The 21,593-nt window shown below is 37.5% G+C and overlaps 1 protein-coding gene across 2 annotated transcripts in view; it reads right to left on the bottom strand.

Moving 5' to 3' along the window:
- The window catches only part of REL (REL proto-oncogene, NF-kB subunit), a 35,298-nt gene extending 16,213 nt beyond the window's left edge, over positions 1–19,085 (bottom strand). For both annotated transcript variants that reach the window (XM_047068740.1, XM_047068741.1), the window contains exons 1-4: positions 18,740–19,085; positions 8,410–8,552; positions 7,772–7,920; positions 2,864–2,955 (exon numbers count right to left, since the gene is read on the bottom strand). In XM_047068740.1, the coding sequence (XP_046924696.1) occupies positions 2,864–2,955; positions 7,772–7,920; positions 8,410–8,552; positions 18,740–18,749 (394 nt within the window). In that variant the 5' untranslated portion in view covers positions 18,750–19,085. The remainder of the gene's footprint in view (positions 1–2,863; positions 2,956–7,771; positions 7,921–8,409; positions 8,553–18,739) is intronic.
- Positions 19,086–21,593: the final 2,508 nt, after the last annotated feature.

Genomic DNA, 21,593 nt, shown 5'->3' with positions numbered 1-21,593 from the left:
CCAAAAGAGTTTTGCTGGAATAGCAAGGGGTTCATGAAGAGGAGCAGTGGAAGAGAAGGCAGGAAAGATATGCTGGAGCTACATGTGGAAGACTTTCAATTTAGGGCCATTTAGTTTTTAAACTTTTAAAGGAGCCATTTCAACGTTTTAATCAGAATAATATGCTAAAGCACTATTCTAAGAAGATTATTCTACTGGGGTGTGGGGGGAGGAGATTACTACAATTCAAATTGTGAGATGGTAGGTCCCTAAACTAAAGAGGGAGCAAAAGGGCTACGGGGAAGAAAGGGATGTTACAAAAAACTAAATAACAACCAAAAGCACAAATACTGTGAAGGCTCAACCGGCAGGATTGCTCCCTTCCCCAAATCTAAATCCACCTAGGCAGCGCAGTAGAGAGAAGATCGTGAGCCTGGTAGCCAGGCTACCTGTGTTCAAATCCCAGTACCATCACTTACCAACTATATGACCTTGAGAAAACTACTTAATTTTTCTATCCCTTCATTTCCTTATTTATAAAATGGAGATAACAACAATAGTCCCTACCTCATAGGCTGTTATAAGAATTAAATGAAATAAGGGGTGCCTGGCTGGCTGAGTCAGAAGAGCATGTGACTCTTCATCTTGGGGTTGTGAGTTCCAGCCCCACGTTGGGGGTAGAGATTATTTAAATAAATAAAGAAGTAAAGAAACTTTTAAAAATTAAAAAAGAAATTTAATGAAATAAATATGTAATGCACTTATTTTGTACTAGGAACTACTCTGAGTGCTATATGAGTGTTATTAACATCATGCCTGGTTCTGGATTGGTGTAAAAAAACAAAAACAAAAAAACCAAAAAAACATCTAGAAGGCCTATTTACATTTTCCTTTTTTGCTTTTCCACTGGAGTCATATCCAGACTTGAATTCCAGCTCTGCCATTTGCTACACGTCTTGAGAAAATTAAATAACCAAAGCTTTGGAATTCTCTTCTGAAAAGAAGTGCCATTACAATGATTAAGTAAATAGCATACATAGGCACCTAACATTTACTTCTTGACATACAAAAAGTACTTAATAAATGGTAGCTATTATTTATGATCTCCTTGTTTTGTGCTACATTTCCCTGTTTCATACTACATCTAAACTTAGATGGACTCTTTAATTTTTAAGTTTTGGTTTTTACTTGAGCAATGAAAATGAGCAGACTCTTGACCCAGAAATTCTCCACTTTTGAAAATTTATCCTAAGGAAATAATCACACAAGAACTCAAAGTTTATATATTCAACGGAGTTGTTTTTTTTAATAAAATGAAAACCTAAACGCTCATGAATAGATGGCTAGATAAACAAATTATGGTCTGTCCAAACAATAGAGTACTCTGTTAAAAAGTAAAATAGATTCAAAAGTACTAACATAGAAAGATATTTAAGATCTATTCCTAAGTACAAAGAAACAAGCAGTAGCAGTATAGCATGATTCCATTATATAAAAAAATATATGTGTATATTTGTATATATTCATTTATATTATTTATATATATTTATTTACTGTTTAGTGGATTTTGCTGGGGATGGCACTATCTGGAGTAGTGCAACTGTAAGCACCCTGTATTATTTTAATAGGTAAATGACTACAGCAAGTTAAATGTCGGCATCCTACCCTACAGTAGTCACCACTGTAAAAACTACGAGATGATAAGCTGCTAAACTAGGGAGACAGCTATGCATATATAAAGGAAATTCTAGAAAAATACACATCAAATTTAACAGTCGTCTCCTCTGATGAGGAAGGCTGAAGGGGACTTTTGCTTTTAGCATTATACTAAATAGTATGAAAAATAAAGACTAGGGAAAAGAGATGCAGACCTTATGATTTATACAAACACCGCACTTGGCTATCTACATATTCCTTAACTTCACTTCATATCCCTTAAATTATTTTTATACATCCAGGAAAAACAAACAACCAACAATATAAGGATGTCTTTTTTTTTTAAAGTTCATTTATTTATTTTGAAAGAAAGAGACAAGAGTTCATGAAACCAGGAGTGCCAGAGAGAGAGAGAGAGAGAGAGAGAGGGAATCCCACGGGGCTCGATCTGAGCCAGAACCAAGAGTTGGACGCTTAACCAACTGAGCTACCCAGATGCCCCAACAATATAAGGATGTCTTAAATATGACAGAGAAATGTATTCTTTGAAAATTTTATAGTCGTTCAATTCCTGAATTATGCTTATTTAAGTAGCTGCAGAAGACTTACAATGGAGACTAACTGTAGTGTAGGATGCCAGCATTTATCTATCCAAACAACACAGAGTGCTTATAATTGCCAGGCATTACACCGCATCACTCCATCCCTAACAAAACCTACTAACCATTAAATATCTAGCCTTATACATAAATACACTAATGAAAATATTTTGTATAGCTTCTACTATTTCTATACATCTTCTTCCACGCTGGGATTAATTTAAATTTTGCTGTTGAATATGCCCTTGATTTAAATGTACTTCAATATCTTATAACCACAGTGCCTATTCAACATTCAGAAAAGGTAATGTATACTATCTGCTGGGGTGGCAAAAGGAAGGCCACATTCAAAAAGAATCAGAACATTTTTGAGGTTTTCTTATAGAAAACAATGGCACTTTCCACTGATACCAGAAAGCCTTGTCTGCCAAAGAATTTTTTTTTTCCAACACTATGAAAGATTTTAAATATTCTTCATTCTTCAGATATAGGTATACGCTAACAAGTAGAAAAGTGAACATGGAACTTAAGGTAGCTCTTAAAGCACAGGTTTGAGATACAAATAGAATTCACTAACACAAATAGGTCAATACCCAAATAACAGAAATGATTATACCAAGCATACTTACCATTGAAAGGATTGATTCCTGCCCTTATTCTTGATATAATAGCTTCTTTTACTTCTTTTTTCTTTACACATCGAATACCCAAATTTTGAAAACTAGAAGGAAAACAGAACTTTCAAACTGCTTTACAGTTAAATACAAAGACATATAAATGAGGTTTTACCGAAGGATACTGCAAAAATCAAGCATATATCCTATACCTATGTCAAATATACCAAAATAGATGAAGATTAACAGGAAAGTGACACCACAAAGCTAAAACTGACCTCCCAAACAAAAAAGTTGTAAAAAGATGTCCATAAGCTGAAGCCCACAGGTATGTTTTACTAAGTCCATAAAAGTGTCACCTACCTTAAATAAAAAAACAAATGCGCACAGTTAACAATCAAGTTAACTGAATATAAATATGTGGATTTCTGGCTTCTCTTCAACATTCTAAAGGTCTGGCAACTGTAGACTGGCACAGAAACACCTGGCTAGAGCTGAGCACCTGCAGCCCCACTTATGCAGGGCTCTCCAATTTACTATAGTGCCTGCTAGTCCTCTTATCCCTGATCCATTCCACAGACATTTGATTTCTGAGCCCTGACTTCACTGCTAGTAGCAATGGAATATGTTTTATGCTATATTATATGAAGCTATAATAATCATTCATAAGAAAACACTGAAACATTTTAAATTAGAAAGTTGTTTAATGTGAATAATATTTAACAAAAGTTTTAAAATGTCATTTATGGAAAACTTCTCAATAGCTACAAATATTACTAATTTGCATATTGTAGCATAGATGGTGGAGGGGGGAACTCCCCTACCACCACCAGTCATACTTGTTCCCACATGGAAAAACCATGACATCATTAAAGCTGGGTGGGTGTGAATAAGGAAGCAAAACTTGGTTATAATAACATTACTATTTGTTCAAACTTCATAACAGCACTTTGCAACAGGAGGCTGCCTGCCTTGTTTGCCCTTCTCCATGCTCATGCTGTCTTATGTTCCTGCTCTTCACCTTCACCATACTTGTGATTTTGTTAGTACCTAAGACACCTTTGACATTTCTTTCCTCTGCTTCCAATAATTAAAAAATAAATCTGGAATACGTAATCCCTTCTCAAAACCCTGAAACCATAATCCTCTTCCTCAAAAGTATTCTACTTCTTTGAAAGATTCATAGCTTGGTTCTCATTTTTCTTTGACAAAAAATTTAATGAATGAAATTTTGGATTCTTACTCTGTACCAAAACTGTCTGGAAAGTTATGGGGACATACAATCCCTCCCCTCATGCAGCTCACAGTCTAGCGCAGGGGCTGACAAACTATTGCCCCCAGACCATATCTGGCCCGCCACCTGTTTTTGCAAACACAGATTTTTTGGAACACAGACAAGCCAATTTGTTTACATACTGTCTAGGCATGCTTTCATGTTACAAGAGAATTGAGCAGTTTCAACACAGACCATATGGCCTGCAAAGCCTAAACTATTTACTATCTGGCTCTTTACAGAGAAAGTTTGCTGACCTCTAGTCTAGTGAAGCAGATATAGAAGTATTAAATAATCACACGCAAAAGACAAATGCTGGGGCGCCTGGGTGGCTCAGTCGGTTATGCATTCGACTTTGGCTCAGGTCATGATCTCATGGTTCACGAGTTTGAGCCCCGCCATCGGGCTCTGTGCTGACAGTTCCAAGCCTGGAGCCTGCTTCAGATTGTGTCTCCCTCTCTCTCTGTCCCTCCCCTTCTCACACTCTGTCTCTCTCTCTCAAAAATAAATAAAAATATTAAAAATAATAACAATAATAATAAAATAAAAAAACAAAAGACAAATGCTAAACTGAAATCCTAACAAATTTGATAAGGGGGACAATACACTTTGTCATAGGAGCCTTTGATGGGAGAGACTTGATCAATTCTGGATGGACAAACAGGTTTATTGTATGAACTGATACTTAATATAAACAGAAATGAAGTAGGGGAAGAGAAGAGTAAAGTGACTTCAGGCAGGAGGAACAGAACAAGCAAAGGTCCCTACAGAAGAGCATTGTAAACACAGCAAACTAAAGGAAGGCCTCTATGACTGGAGTATAAAGTTCAAGGAAAGCACAGTATAATGGCAGGCTACAAATACAAGGAGACCATGCGGACCTCACAGGCCAATAAGGAATGCTGTCCTTTTTCCAAGAGCCACATAAAGCCATTAAAATATTTTAAATGGGGATTTGACATTCAGATTTGTATTTGAAAAGCTCACTCTGAATAAATTAACTTAACTTTTACAAAAGATCACTTTGGCTAAAGTGGAGAACAGACTTGGGGAGCAGCGGGGAGAGGGGGAGTACAAAAAGATGCAAGCAGACGAGTCAGGAGGCTATTCTGGCAGCTTACATTTAGACTACAGGTAGTGTGGTGGTGATGGAGGTCACCGAGGAAAGTGCATAGATTCAAGAACTATTTAAGAAATACTAGTTAATGCATTCAAAGTATGCATCTGTGGGAGGGGTGTCATGGATGATACCCAAGTTTGGGGCTTTTATAGCAACCACTGAGATAAGGCACATTGGAAGAAGCACTGAGAAAAAAGTATGATCATGGTACAATCGCGGTCTTGGGAATACTCTATTTGAGGTGTTTTGATATTTACAAGAATATGTCAAAAAGACAATGGGACTAAATACCATTCTCTACTGAAAGGAACCAGGGCTCCTTAGAAAAAAAACTGATTTCAGAGCTGGGGCAAGAAAAGTACATGTAAGTCTTGAACACTTTGCTGTGTCAGAAAGTAAAAAAGTGCTCAAAGAAAGATGGGAACATATCAAAAGGACATAGGAAACAGGCTGAAGGGGCTTGCATTGGTCAAATATGGGTCAAACCGAACATCAAAATAATAATGCCAATAATGGACTACAGTACAGTGTATATAAGAATCCATGGGGCTACAGGGCTTTTTTTTTTTTTTTTTTAATAGGAAAGGGGAAAAAGGGAAAGTTTCTCTTTACAATAGAATGCTGATTAACATCACCAATGGAAAACACTAATATCCCATGTCTCCTGAAGGGATATTTTGAGAACAACATAGCAGCACCTCTGTAGATTTCTCATCCAAATTGTTTTGGGTTAACATGAATGTATTATTCGTGTTACTAACATGAATATAAACCAGCAACCATTCAGACTAATCCACACTGAACACAATCTTCAAAACAGCCCAGACTCTTCAAAAATGTTAATGTCATGAAAGACCAAAAAAGACTGGGAAACCGTTCTGAATTAAGGGAGATTTTAATAATCATGACAACTTAAATAATCATGACAAGTAAATACAATATGTGACCCTTAAACCTGGATTGGGGGGATAAACAGGACAGCCATAAAGGGCACTGTTGAACATAACCAAGATAGTCCAAAAATTTAACTGCCTGTAACTAAGATCGAGAAAAGCAGGAAGTAAAACAGGAGAGGTTATTTTCACAGAAATCAAGAAATAAGAATGTTCTAAGAAAGGAAGGGTCCACAGTGTAAAATGGTATTGGGAGGTCAAATAATATAAATAGGAAATATTTCCTGCCACATGTGTATTACTAATTATTTTTGGTTTATGTTGTTATTGTGAGAGGAATATTTTTAAGTATATTTTCTAGGAGCACCAGGATGGCTCAGTCGGTTGAGCATCCGACTTCAGCTCAGGTCATGATCTCACAGTCTGTGAGTTCAAGCCCCGCATCGGGCTCTGTGCTGACAGCTTGCAGCCTGGAGCCTGCTTCAGATTCTGTGTCTCCCTCTCTCTCTCTGCCCCTCCCTTGCTCATGCTCTGTCTCTCTTTGTCTCAAAAATAAATAAAAACATTAAAAATAATAATAAATTTAAAGTACATTTTCTAAATAGTCACTACTAATACAGAAGGAGGCTACTAACATTTTCCCTGTTGTAATTAGGTTCATTTTTTCCCCAAAGGCAATATATGTTCATCACAAAAACGAACTATAGAATAAACACAAGTTAAAAGAAAAATATAAAACCCCACAATCTTACCCACCAAGAGACAACTGCTATTAATACCAAGTATATGTACACATACATTTTTTAAAAAAATATATTTTTAATCACATATTGTTTTAAAACCAATTTATCTTACATAGTGTGAATATCTTTCTACACAAAGAGATATTTGCAATGTTATGTTTAATGCCTGGATGTACCAGTTTATTTAACTAGTCCCTCCCTGTTTATTACTTCAATTGCTTCAAACTTTTTACTTTTACTAACAAAGCTGCAATGAATATCACTATAGTTAAATTAAGCTTAATTGTTTCCTGAGGATAAACTCCTAGAAACAGAATTGCCGGTTCAAGAGACATTCATATTTTTCAGGTTTTTCCTATGTTAAAGTGCATACCAGAAGGATTTTATTAATTTGTACTCTCACCAACATGATAATGGACCCATCTTGTGGCAGCCTCACCAACACCAAAGTGTTAAATGATTTTTTTTATCTTAGAATTACTATTGTATGTTACTTTTATAACCTGTCCTTTTCTAAATAATAATTCCAGTTTTCCAGTTGATTTTCTCATATTTGGTGATTTTTAACTATTAATGAAAGGACAAAGTAAAATATATGAAAGAAAACCTTTCATAAATTGTTCAAACTAAGAAAGAAAATCACAGCATGAAATAATTTTATGTATACCTTCAGTAACAATAAGTATTCCTGCTACCATCATGGGCTGTCCACTAGTAAAGAATAAAAGGGTGGTTCTAAGCAAATGGTAAGAAAATTTAAAGGTACACTATAGTAAATAAAAGTAGAATGAGAAGTTACTCTATTCTGCTAAAAAATAACAGATGTACATGCATAGTAAACAGAGCATCCTATGCTTATCCTATTCCTAAAGAGATCTGTGACTGTGTACTTACAACAAGGGTCTGCGTTCTTGTCCAAACTCTGCTTCATAGTAGCCATCTCGGCAGTCTTTTCCTACTAAATCATGAGGATGAGGTTTATATGGGTCGTTCTTTGTTACTAATGTAATTCTCACTTTTCCCTTTCCATAATAGTTCATAATCTGAAAAAGGGGGAAATTAAAGATATAATCCATAAATTTATCTCATTAAGAATTGATCTACTAAATGAGAGTTGAATATATATAATGCAGTTAGCACCAGATAAATAAAGTCCAGTTGACTGGCAAATGCAGTTTGGATGAAACTTTCCAGAGAATACCAGAAGGGAAGAATTTACCTCTCAGTTCTCTGGAGTACTATTTTCTGCATTAATTTCAATTGGTCACATAATCTGATTCTGCCCATATTCCTTTTAAAACAAGTTATACCATAATATTATCATGGAGCATGAGAAAACACCTGAATGTTGGGCCACTGAATGCCAGGCTTTTCTGTTCACTGTCATACCATAAATACCCCTTCAAAGTATATATTTAAGCCACAGTAGAAATGACAGCACATTGTGAAGAAACTGGGTCTTTAATGTAATTGCTATAGCTAAAATATGAAGCAATTAAGAGTTAGGTACACACAGGAAAATGGTCTATTACCTGGATAGATGGGTATGTTCGGTTGTTGTCTGTGCTGTGCTCCCCTGGAATGCTGCCTGCTGACCGCCCTTCACATTTGTATCTAAAACGCATTCCCCTCTGCCTGGGCTGTTCAATTATCTCTATACATGGGTTATACCCACCTGGAAATTTGAAAAAGAGGGAGAGTGAAATTAGAATAGCAGTAATAATGGATTTAACCATTTTGTTTCTTTCAAAACAGCAGACTAAAAATTTTTCCCTCCCAATATTAAATAATAAAGTTGAAATGCAATTACCCAAGGTTGAATGGTAAAGGCACCTTCTTCTCCCACTCATAATTAACATAATGTTAACACAAATCACTCAAATCATATTTATTAGGTAGCACTCTATCATTTAATATCTACAGCTAAATATGAAGCAATTCATAGAGTGTGAAGTTCTGAGACACCCACTTCAGAGATATCCACTTCTCATATGAGAACAAGTAGAAGGGTTTCCTTCAAGATTCCCACAGAAGGGTCAAGAAGATAGTCTTCAGAAGTGCAATATCATACTCCAAAAGTGAGTTTAACTGCTTGATTTTGCATTAGACTCTTAACAGTACTAAAAGACGGCTAATTGAAAATGAAAATACAGGGGCGCCTGGGTGGCTCTGTCGGTTAAGCGTCCAACTTCAGCTCCGGTCATGATCTCACGGTTTTGAGTTCCAGCCCCATGTTGGACTCTGTGCTGACAGCTGAGAGCCTAGAGCCTGCTTTGAATGCTGTGTCTCCTTCTCTCTCTCTCTCCCCTCACCCCCACATGCTCACTCACTCTTGCTCTCTCTCAAAAATTAACATTAAAAAGAAAGAAAAATAAGAAACTGAAAATACATTTAAATCCTTGCAGAAGGATATGTTTTTTAAATATCTCCATTGGAATCTTAAAGGATTGATACATAGTATATCCAAACAAATTCCAGAAATGATTTTAAGCTCACCACAATTTTCAATCAGTTCCATCTAAACCTTTACTAAAGTATGAGACACAACAGAGGAAAAGAAAATAATTACTTACTTTCTATAATGAATGTCATTTAAAACATGCAACTTTATGCTGACTGAAAGAAACCAGACCAAAAGAGCACATACTGTAGGATTCCACTTATATAAAACTCTAGAATATATGAACTAACTATAATCAAAGAAAGCAGAACACTGATCGCCTAAGAACAGGGGTGTGGAGTGGATGAGGAAACTTGGGGGATGATGGATATGTTAATTATCTTGACTGTGATCATGATTCTTAGAGTCGTATTTCTATGTCAAAAGTTATCAAACTGCATACTTCAAACATGTGTAATTTATCATACATTAATTATATGTCAATAGAGCTGCCCTAGAACATGTGCATGTTTGTTTACCCCCTCTTATGATCCATATTGTGGAAATGAAAGCTCAGTGGAGACACTCAAGTGTGCTTACAAGTAGGGTACTTAGCAATGTGTCTTTACTTCAGGGAGGTAAAGACGTCTTCCACTAAAAAAAATTCCCTCAATCAGCTTACTGACTTTTAAATTCCCACAATTAGATAATCAATTTCTTTGACTAAAGACTTACCTTCTGTTAGAATGCAAGAAAACTCTTCAAAAGGGTAACACAATGGGTCTTCCCAGTACAGTATGAGGAAGAGGTCTTGTGAGTCCTACTTAGTCCTATCTTAATAGCAAACACACTGGAAATGTTGTATCTTATAAGTCTCCTACTCTATAAAATGTGAATAATAATAACAGCACCTACTTCATTGGGTTGTTGTGAGGATTAGAGGTAATGTGTGTTCGGTTCTTACCAAGTAACACACCCATAAGAAATACTCAATACATGTTGTCTACTATTATTAATTTCAAATGCTTTCTTGAAAACAATGATTTTATAGTGATACCATGATGTTATAACAACTGGTACTTTCAAGACTTTAGAAAACAATGAGGCAGGGGCGCCTGGGTGGCTCAGTCAGTTAAGCAGCCGACTTCCGCTCAGGTCATGATCTCACGGTCCGTGAGTTTGAGCCCCGCGGCGGGCTCTGTGCTGACAGCTCAGAGTCTGGAGCCTGTTTCAGATTCTGTGTCTCCCTCTCTCTGACCCTCCCCCGTTCATGCTCTGTCTCTGTCTCAAAAATAAATAAACGTTAAAAAAAATTAAAAAAAAAAAAAACGAGGCAAACAACACAAATTATTAGACTATAGGAGAGTCCAACAAAACAAAATTTTGCTTATGCTAACAAATTGGGCATAAAATGACAGTAAGAGCAAAAGAGTCAGACATGCCTGTGTTAAAGGAAAAAGAATTAATGAAGCAAAAGGGTGGAGAGAGCAGAGCGGGAAGGGAGAAAGGTAGGCGTTCAGCAGGGAGTCCAAAGTCGTGGCAGCACAGAAAAGAAAGTTTAAGAATCACCAATATAACCATAATGAACGTGTAATACACGTTTAGAACCAATGCCACCTTTAGAACCAAATGCCAGAGTACACTGGGGATTTGGATTTCCTTCTGAATGACAAAGAATCAATGAATGGTTTTGTGCAGGGGAACCATATGATCAGACTGACATTTTAGAGTAAGAATTCTGATGGCAGTGGACAGATTGGAAAGAAAGGAGAAAGCATGATGATCAGTTCAGAGGCTGTTATGCTGCTGTGCCCAATGATGAGGGCACGTCTGACATATGGTCGTGATAACAAGGATGAAGGATTATTGAAAACATAAAATTAACACTCCTTGGTGACTGAACATTAGGGTTAAGAGCAAGTAAAGAATCACTGAGGCTCCACAGTTTCTACTTTGGGTTACTGAATGAAGTGTTAATGTTACCTTTAATTAATTGGTTGGTTCAGACTCCTGTTTGAATTTACTACCTATTTGTTTAGGCAAAAGACAAAGAGCCACGGAAAACGGACTTTAACCTAATCTTGTTCCTAACACTTATTTCAATTTTACTGAAAAATGTAAGGCATGCAGATGAGTGTTTCAACTTCACATATTTCAAATAACTCAAATTCACATTTCAGTTTCAAATATTTCATATCCTTCTATATTATTGAAGGAGTATTTGAAAATAAAGTACATTTTCCTCTCAATACTCAACAATATTTTAAAGTGATATATAAAATAATTTATGTGGTTGAACTAAAGGTCAAATAAATCCCTGCCCACTATTTATTTAAAGGTGGTTGGTGGGAAGTTGATATAGAATTACATCATTAATGGTAAGTGGCTAACTTTTGGGAGATGAGTGTGAGTAAAAGTGCTAGTTAGGCTCATAGTGATTTTTCAAATATTTCATTGGTTACGCAACACTACCTTAAAGTAGAAAGCGTTTTTGAAAAAAGGCTATAGACAAGAGCAGTTGCTGAAAGATTAAAATAATTTTTAAAAATGTGAAATTATAAAAATGAAAAATATTAGTTATCATATAACATCAAGTACTTAAAACCCTTTGAAATCCATTCTTCCTATTGAAGAAGCTCTTTATTGGTAAAAAAAAAAAAAAAAAAAGTCTCATGAGCAACCAACAGTTTATTAGAATATTCTACATTCCCCCAGCTGGAAATAATCTCCCCCTCCTCTAATTTGCCATAGTATTTTGTTTATGACAATTATTCCAAATTACTATAATTAAGGGGAGACTCACTGTTTTATTTCTTCTTGAAAAAAAGCAACTTGTTTTATTTCACCAAGTTACTGGTCTTATTTCTTTTCAAGCTACCTGAAGGCAAGAATTGTGACGTATTCAGGTGTGCCTTATACACTGATATTCGGTAAACATCTGGAGAATGAATAACTGAAAATCTAAAAATCTTTTTGTTTGTGTAAGTTACACAAACATTGAAGGATCATACTGATGATCCTTCAGTAGGTTTCCCTACTAAGGAAAAAAACCAGTGCTTTGTGGGTACCAGAACTGCTACACTTTTCTAATCTTCATACTTATTTACAGTCTAATTTATCTGTATTTATGATTTAAAACTACTTCCCAACTATAAATCACTTATATCACGCATCAGTACAGTGTACCAGTTATTTCCTTCCTCAGTGCTCTGTCTTAAAATGCCACTCTCCTGAAAAAAGTGCTGAAATGTAGTCATCTACGGAGTGGAAGAAGGTAAAATATCAATGAGGGAATTGTAGGGAAAATAAGTACTCTCAACTAAGATTATCTCAAATCACTACAGTTTTGAAAAGTTGAAATTTCTTTTAAGTAGTTCTTGATTACTGCACTTTTCTTTAACCAATACTATACAAAAGCTAGGGTTGACCCCTGCATTTTTAACAATATTGTAAAACATCTGAAATATAGCCAAAATATTTGCAAGATATATTCATGTTTTTATTTGCACTTAGGCAAAAAAAAGGGTGCTATTTGAGTTTTTAAGATAAAAAAAAAATTACATTGTGGGGTGCCTAAGTAGGTCAGTCAGTTAAGTGGCCAGTCCTGATTTCACCTCAGGTCATGATCTCATGGTTCGTGGGTTCAAGTCCCTCATGGGGTCCTGCACCGGCAGCAAGGAGCCTGCTTGAAATTCTGTCTTCTTCTCTCTCTCTGCCCCTCCCCCACTTGCACACACACTCTCTCAAAAATAAATTAACTTAAAAAAATTTTTTTTAATTACATTGAAATAAAAGTTAAAAATGGAGCTTTAATTGTCAGAAATAGACACCTTAACTAAAACCTTATAGCCAGCACTGGGAACCAGTGTTAATTGTTCAGTAAAAAGTTAACTACAGTAATTATAACACTGTTTTAAAGTACTCTTATATATATTCTTATTTGATCCTCTCAACTTTAATCTTCATAAAAACAGAACAGGAACTCTTATCCCATTTTATAGATGCTAAAGCTCAACATTATGAAGTTATAAGAAAAAGAAATTATAAATGACATTAGCAAATATGATAGCTGGGACCCCAATGATCAAATTAAAAAACAAACAAACAAAAAAACCCAAGCATAAAAACCACTGGGGGTAAAGTCACAATAACTGATTACAGCAAATAACCTAAAATAAATGCAACTTAATTTAAGAAGATAATGCATCTTGGTATAGGGAAGTCAGTATTTAGATCCAATGAAATTCCTGGAACAGAGTTCACAGTGGGGGTATGTATCAGAATTACCTAGGAAGCTTTTTCAAAAAACATACACGCCCTGATCCCACCTGTGATCTGAATAGAAACAGAAATCTTTAAAGCCCCAACATATTTCTGAAAAAGCCTTCCAAACCATTCTAACACACTACTGATTAAGAACAACTGCCCTAAAACATAAAGAAGCAGAAACAATGCACATATCTAGAGAGCAGTCCAAAAATTCATACACAAGTATGAGCTGGGTGATAGACAAACTAGGCAGAGGAATTCTGACAACTTCTAAGTCTTCTTTCTCTCCCAGTCTAAGAAGCTTAGCCAAATATAAGCAAGGGAAAAAGGCATTATGATGGGATGGTCTCCAATCACAGCGATCTATTTAAAAGGTAAACTGTTTGCAAAACTAATATTTTAACTCGTTACAATACAGCAAGCAAATGATAACACACTAAAATGTCAACACCACAGCTGAGAATAACTGACTACAGACCGCATCTCTCTTACAGAAGTAATGGATAACAGACTGCCTGAGAGTCAAAGGAGGAAATGGAGCTAACAATATACACTTTTCTAAATATCACCTTCACTCACTTTGGAGAAAAAGAAAAGATTTGTCATTCCTCAAACCTAGGAACCCAACTGAATTGTGGTGATAATCTTCTCTACCTTAAGACACACGTGAGCTTTTCCGTTTCTTCCTAATTATGATCAAAATTTAGAGTTACCATTTCTCACATAGAATGGCATTCAGTTAACAAAGGGGCAAAGAAAACTTAAGCCTATTCCCACAGGATAGAAAGAGAATAACACAGAAGGTGCAAAAGAAATCAAATGAAGGATAAGTTATATCAATCATTAGCAAAAGGACAGTTTATCTACTAAGAAATTTTTTATTTACTTTCTTTTCAGAATGTTCAGTATCATTTAAGTGGACAACAGAGAAAAGATACCCTGCCTCCAAACATCACTGTTAAATTCTTCTCCCCTAGTTTAAAAATACAGAAAACCATTTCAAATTGTTTAAAAGTAAATGGGTAGTCTTATATATTCTTGAAAGACTATTTTCTATCTAGCATCTGTTCTAGCCTATTATTGTAAGTTTTTAAGGTTTCACAGAATTCTAGAATGTCAGGATACTCAAACTATCTCTACAAAGTCCCATTTCCTAGAGGTCTGGGACCCCAAACAGCTCCACTACATAAGAAAACTAACATTGATGGGTATTTATGGGTTCCTAAAAACAAGCCTTTGTAATAGTTATTCTCTCATTTTTATCTCACAGAGTAGCAGAACTGGAATAAAACCAGCTTCATTATGGGCTAAAGTCCAGATTTATTCCAATATCTGAGGCTGACTCGGAAATGGGCCTTAAGAATCCAAGTGATGAAAGTTTTGGATGTGTATTTGACTGATGTATGCAGCATAAGGTAAATAAAAGATGTAAGAGTTGGTAAGTGCTAGAGATTTCACTGTGTTGGGGGGTGGGGAGGATCTCGAAAAAAATTTTAACTTCTGGGATGAAAAAGTAGAGAAATATTTAAAATCTGTCCCAGATTACTCAGGTATTTAACTAAATTGAAAATAAATGGCAATACCAAATCACCTGTCTTGATTAAGACTGCCAGATTTAGGGGCACCTAGGTGACTCAGTCAGTTAAGCGACTGACTCTTCGTTTCCGCTCAGGTCATGATCTCACGGTATGTGGGATCAAACCCCACGGATGGGCTCTGTGCTGACAGCAGTGAGCCTGCTTGGGATTTCTGTATCTTCACTCTCTGCCCCTTACACCGCTTGTGCGCGCATACTCTTTTTCAAAATAAATAAATAAATAAATAAATAAATAAATAAATAAATAAATAAATATTTTTTTAAAAAGCCTGCCAAATTTAAAACTAAACATTACAGGATGCCAATTTTAAAAAAGTATTAAACAAATATTGACTGGTTTTTAGTATAAGTATGTCCCATGCAAGTATTTGGGTCATGGGCCTACAAACACAATCCTTTGCAGAGAATGCGGATGAGAGAAGGACAGGACAAAAGGAAATGCTGAGCCTCCTAAGTTGTATTTGGGAAAGATACTACACACACCCCAGATGGTACCAATTATGATTCATCATGATTCCTCCCTAGCCATTTCACTCACTCAGTGCCTTCACTCTATCATACCACTTCATTCTGTCAGCACCTTCATTCTTTCATACCACTATTGTCTCTACGTTTTCATGGGTGGCAAGTCTGAAACAGCCTTTGTGTTTACAGTGTGCAGTCTTCTACTTAAAAAAGTCATTTGCTTTAGTTGCCAATTCCAGCTTCCAGCTTTATTGTTAAAGATTAAGTTGCATCATACCTACACTGATTTTTTTTCCCCTTACTCAAGAGAAATACTTATAGTTCTCTTGAAACTCACACCACAGAGTTGGAAGTATTGTGGCTTACAAAAACAACTTCTTCATGTACTTCCTATTGTATGACACAACAGAACTATACTTAAGAAAACTGTGAATAAAAATCAATTATCTAAATATTAAAACATATTTTACCAAAGACAGTACTGCTTATTAGGAAACAGACCTATGTGTGCATAAGAGCATTCCGTACTTTCTACTGGAACAATGAGAAGCCTTAAGTTCAGACATAAAATAGCTAATTTTGCTTATGTTAAGCAAAACAGAATCACAAATATACAAGAGTAATGACTGCCTACGCATACCCTAAGTGGTCAAGGAACATTCTTCTTAGCAATACCTGTTCTAATTAATTGTGCCAAGAGACAGAAAAATCAACGTGTTAAAAACAAACAAACAAACAAACAAACAAGCAATAAAGACAACTAAATAGAACCTGATCTGTGAAATCCTAAATAATTAATTTGGTAATTTACCTGAACAAAATTTAGAATCATAAACATATCAAAGTCCCAGTTACTCATGGTACTTATATAATTTTGCCTATGAGATTATGATCTCCTACTTTTACGTTATACAGATAACATATGCAACTACACATACCTATTTACATATGACATCCAGTGAGAAATAAAGACATGGTCTAAAGTGCTTAGTAATCAATAAAAATACTTTTTGAGGTTCCAATACTACCTTACTACAAATAATCTAAACTAAACAAAGATAAACTAAGCAAAAATTTTTCTCCTATTACTCTTTCGGTTCAATTACTGTTTCAAAACAGGAAAAGAATTTGTAATTATTGCATCTTTTTCTCTAAGGCCTTTACAAGTGATTAAGGAAAATATACCCAGACTCCTTTTTAAAAATTTCCTTGGCAGTTTTCAAACAACTGAATTCCAATTTAAATAACTTGTTATATTTTATTTTTATTTATTTACTTAATTTATTTATTTTTGAGAGAAAGAGTACTAGTGAGGGGAGGAGCAGAGGGAGAGAGGGAGACACAGAATTTGAAGCAGGTTTCAGGCTCTGAAATGTCAGCACAGAGCCCAACGAGGGGCTAGAACCCACCAACCGTGAGATCATGACCTGAGCGGAAGTTGGACGCTTAACCAACTGAGTCATCCAGGCACCCCAAATAACTTGTTATATTTTAAATAGTCCATTTTAATGCAACTCCAGAAAAGGCAAAAAACAAAAAACAAAAAAACAAAAAAACAGAAAACAAACAAACAAAAAAAGAGATAACTGCTCTACAGCTTTCCATTCCTTTAAATTTCTTCCCCTTCAATTTAGGGAATCAGCTCTCACAACAGCACAAAATACAGTGCCATTAAACAAATTTAAATTGTATCGTCTTCCTGAATGCTGTGGGTTTTACGCTACCCTCTGTGTAAATGGTTCTTTTCTCCCTTGTAAAGTAATTAGAAGTATTGTATTCAAGCCACATATTAACGAATTTTGTGTAAGTTGACAGCAGTCTGACCTTTTTTATTTATAATGCTCACCTTTACTACTTTCACACAAAATCTTTCTGGTAACCAATAGTAAATTAGCCAAATATTTCAGATCATCTTTGCATTTTTATTCTAAATGTGCTTTGAAGTTATAAATTTACAAAATTATCTTAAAGTTTGGGGTCACTGAAGTGGGTAAAGAGAAAGTTGAAATATTTTAAACTACACTTGTATTCTCACATGAAAACCACAGACAAAGTGAAATCAAATGTCATGTGAACCACCCCAATTTCCTTTTCGGCCTACAGCAGTAGCTATGGCATTGTTCTGCTCAACCCTTAAAAAAAAATCCTTTAATGCTTTCTACTTCCTCTTCTCTGCTAGATATCAGCCTTCTGAGGGTCACTGAATCAGGGACTTGGGAGGACGCGGGTCAAGCAAAAACAAGGTCCCCTCTTCTGCCTCTTAGTACAGCGCTAACTTAATACTATCGATAAGGCCTCCCAGCCTTGCTCAAGCTGCTCCCTCTGCCGGGAAACGTCCTCATGAACCTTGCCAGCATCCTGTAAAGGTCCAACTGGAACAATCTACTCGATTTACTTCCCTTTAGGTTACAAACAGATCTAAACCACGGCTACATACTTGAGACTCCCTCCCCTGTCCTCTAACCTGTTTTTTGATAAAGCCGTTTCCCTCCAAAGCAAGAAATCGACGCATCTATTAACTGAAAATCAGTTTCTACATTAGTGATGCACAGTTTTCATTCCTGCTCCTATTTTAAAAGCACCGGTGTTTTAATACTCCTTTCCAATAAAGAAAAAAAATGACTTTTCCGTAAAACAGAAAGTACGCGCTTTAGAGTAGAAACTATCCACTTTGTTCAAGCAACGTTTCCACTTAAAAGCTGTTGGGATACCACTGGTGACTTTTAAAGCCGCACCACATTTTGTACAACTGTCAACACATCAGTGATCACCTCTCGGCACTTGATGAAATTAAACTTTAAAAAAAAAGTAGCGCACTCCTGAGGTCTGAAGCTTCTTCATTCCTGTTCTAAAACATACCACCACCATTTCAACATAAAACAACTTCTAAATACGAGAACTATCCGTCCTCCTTTATTTAGGTAATTGTTACTTCCCTAATCCTAAAAATCAAATCGTTGGCATCAAATTACAGAGCGTGACTTTGATTTCGCACGCAAACCTTGAACCGGGGAACTTGTTAAAGGCTGACAATTTGCCAGATGAGACGATTTTAAAGACATAACGCGCACAACCAAAACTGGGACCCCCGAAACTCCGACGTCCGGAGGAGCTCCTTCCCCCGGTCCGGACCCGCGCCTGGAACACTCACCGGAGGCCATGGCTCCGCTCACCGCGCCGCCCGCTCCAAGCGTCCAGACCCGAGACCTCCGCGATCAGCCCGCGTCGGTCCGGCGGCCGACGGACTCTGCCGACGGGACCCCCTGTTCCCCTGATCACCCCCCGGGGCCTCCTCCTCCTTCCTGCCCTCCTCGGAGTTTGCGGCTCACACCTTCCCACCCCCTTAATTCTCGCGTTGCGATCACCAGAGTCGCCCTTCGTAGGTGCGGGAGCCAGGGGTAGGGGGCGGAGCGCCGCCAGAGCCACAGGCCGGCCAGGCCAGGGGCGGGCAGCTAGGAGAGGGGATTTCCCGCGGCTGACGTAGACCCCCCGCACAGCCGCCTGCCCCGGGGGCGGGGAGGCGGGGCGTCCCGGAGGCCCGCGCTCCGCCCCGCCCCTACCCCGCGCCCCGCCCCCTGCAGCTCAGGGCTTTGAGGCTGGGTCTGGACAGTGGGAGGCGGGATCTTCGGGAGCGCGGGGAACGCTGGGAGCCGGGCGGTGACTGCTCCGAGCGTGCGGAAGCCGCCGGCTCGGAAGAAATCCCCCTCCTCCAGGTTGTTCTGAGGCGCGTGGTTTAAAGTTCAGAAGAGGGTGGGAAGGTGCGGTGACGTCCAGGGGGCTGGCCGCACCGGAGCACTTGGGGGCGGGCCGGGCGGTGAAGTGGGGCTGGCACTCCGGGGCCCCGGGGAACGGCGGCCGGGGTTTTCGATGGGTGGTTCCCCGCCTCTTTCCAACTTCGCACATGCAAATCTTCGCCCCCGCGTCGGCGGGCGGTGTTCTGATGTGCCTTGGAGAGGAAGTGCGGAAGCGCTGTCGCCTGTATTCATTTGTAATTCACGTATTTGCATTTGGGGACCCCCGCAACCTGATTTTCCCCCATTCTGTTTGAATTGCGAGGGCTCTGTCAGCTTTACCTACTAAAACTTTTTCAGCTGTTAAGATCCTCACTGCGAGTTCGTTGCCTCTTAACGCAGTGTGCTCGAGATTAGTGAGGTAAACGCTATCCTGGGATTTGACAGATACCCACGAGGAGAGGGGGAGTGAAACACGTTTAGTGTGTGGAGGCAGTGTGGTATAACTCTGTTTCGTTCGAGTGCTAAGAACCTCCTGTGTGTCCGTTTATTTACCTCATTTAAAACGTATTATTGTCCTAATTTTGTAAATGAGGTTAATAGGGGTTCAGAGAAGTTAAGTAATACTTCAGAGAAAAAAAGAAGTAATACTTCAGAGAAGTTACGTTCTGGTAAAATGAAAAGCACAGGTTAAACCCAGGGTTGTCTGATTCCGTGGTCTTTGCACTATACCTTACTGCCTAAGACGAGTGTGGAGGGGGCATGGGGATTATCAGCCAGCTATACAAGTGCTGAAACTGGAGGACCCAGTTGGGGAAATCATTAAAAATAAAATCTCCTGGTACACCTGAGTGGCTCAATCCCTTGAGCCTCTGACTCTTGTTTTGGCGCAGGTCATGATCCCAGGGTCGTGAGATTGAGCCCCTTGTTGACCTCTGCTCTGAGCGTGGAGCCTGCTCGATTCTCTCTCTCCCTCTGCTCCTCTCCCACGCTTGGGTGATCTCTACCTCGCTCTCTTGCTCTCTCGCTCTCTCGATCACTCGATCTCTCTCTCGCACAAATAAAAATAATAAATAATAAAAATAAAATCTTCTACCAACTCCATAATATCCTCTCCGCTAAAAGTAGGAAAGAATGAAACAATTTTATTATTGAATAAGCATTAAAACATGTGATGCACTAAAGACATTGTAAAGACAAAAAAAACCCCACAAAACAAACAAACAAACAAACAAACAAACAAAAAAAACCATAACAACCCTCATTTGTTTATGTAGCCAGGCAGATATAATCCACCACCGACCTGCTGTCTTTATCCAAAGGAAAAAAATAATACAAAGTTACATCTGGAAGCCAACAGCTGGGGTTTAAAATCCCACAAAGACCAAGAGGTGGGACAGGGTCCTCCTTGGTGCTTGCGTTTCAAAGAGGTAATTTCAAGGCCCCTAAAAAAGACCTTAGAGGGATTCAAAACTGGCAAGAGGCTTATTTAGCTTTTTAAAAGGTATACATACATCTCAAAGACATCATTTGTAATCTCGATTTTTCTAAAGGAATTGCTGAGTAAAAAGAAAGGAGGCGAGATTTCTTGTCCATTTTGGTACCAGGGAAATTTTTTAATTTAGTTTTTAGACGAATTTAACCTTACAACCCCCAATATCGGAACTGTAAGGGAGAACTGAGCACAGATGTTTAAGAATTCATTAGGAAGGTGAATGACAAATAGGAAGGGAAAATATTTTGTGTCTATTTGTTTATATTCCACCTTCAGAAATTGATTGGTTTTAGGTGCCTCTTGAACTTAATAGAGGATAATAATGTTTGTCTACTGAAGAGTTCTGTACCGAACAGAATCTGTCCCAGTTGCAGTACTTAGGACCAGTTCTAAAACCACTCCCATCTGTAAACTCACAAGTTGTACCTAAGGAGATTTAGTAACAACTATAGAATTTTGAACTAATTGTTATCTTTTATTTTTCAAAGACTGACTTATTTAAATCTCCTCATTAATAGGACAGTATGTTTATATTTATTTCCAGGGCTTTTTTAATTTGTCATATGACTAAGCTATGGGTTTTATTATCTTACCTTCCTAAAGATTTGTTTTAACCCTTTCACATTTTTTTAAAGTAGTGGAACCCTCTTTTGAAAGGTTCAGTCCATATCTGAAAAGGGAAAATATTTTAGTTGTACAGGATACATTTATTTATTTTTTTATTTAAAAAAAGTTTTTAATGTTTATTTTTGAGGGCGGGAGGGGCAGAGAGAGAGGGA

The sequence above is a fragment of the Lynx rufus genome, unplaced genomic scaffold (genome assembly GCF_022079265.1).
Source record: "Lynx rufus isolate CCGP_SWC_20201006 ecotype Redwood Valley unplaced genomic scaffold, mLynRuf1.p SCAF_8, whole genome shotgun sequence".
Taxonomy (NCBI): Eukaryota; Metazoa; Chordata; class Mammalia; order Carnivora; family Felidae; genus Lynx; species Lynx rufus.
This window is presented reverse-complemented; position numbering and strand designations above follow the sequence as displayed.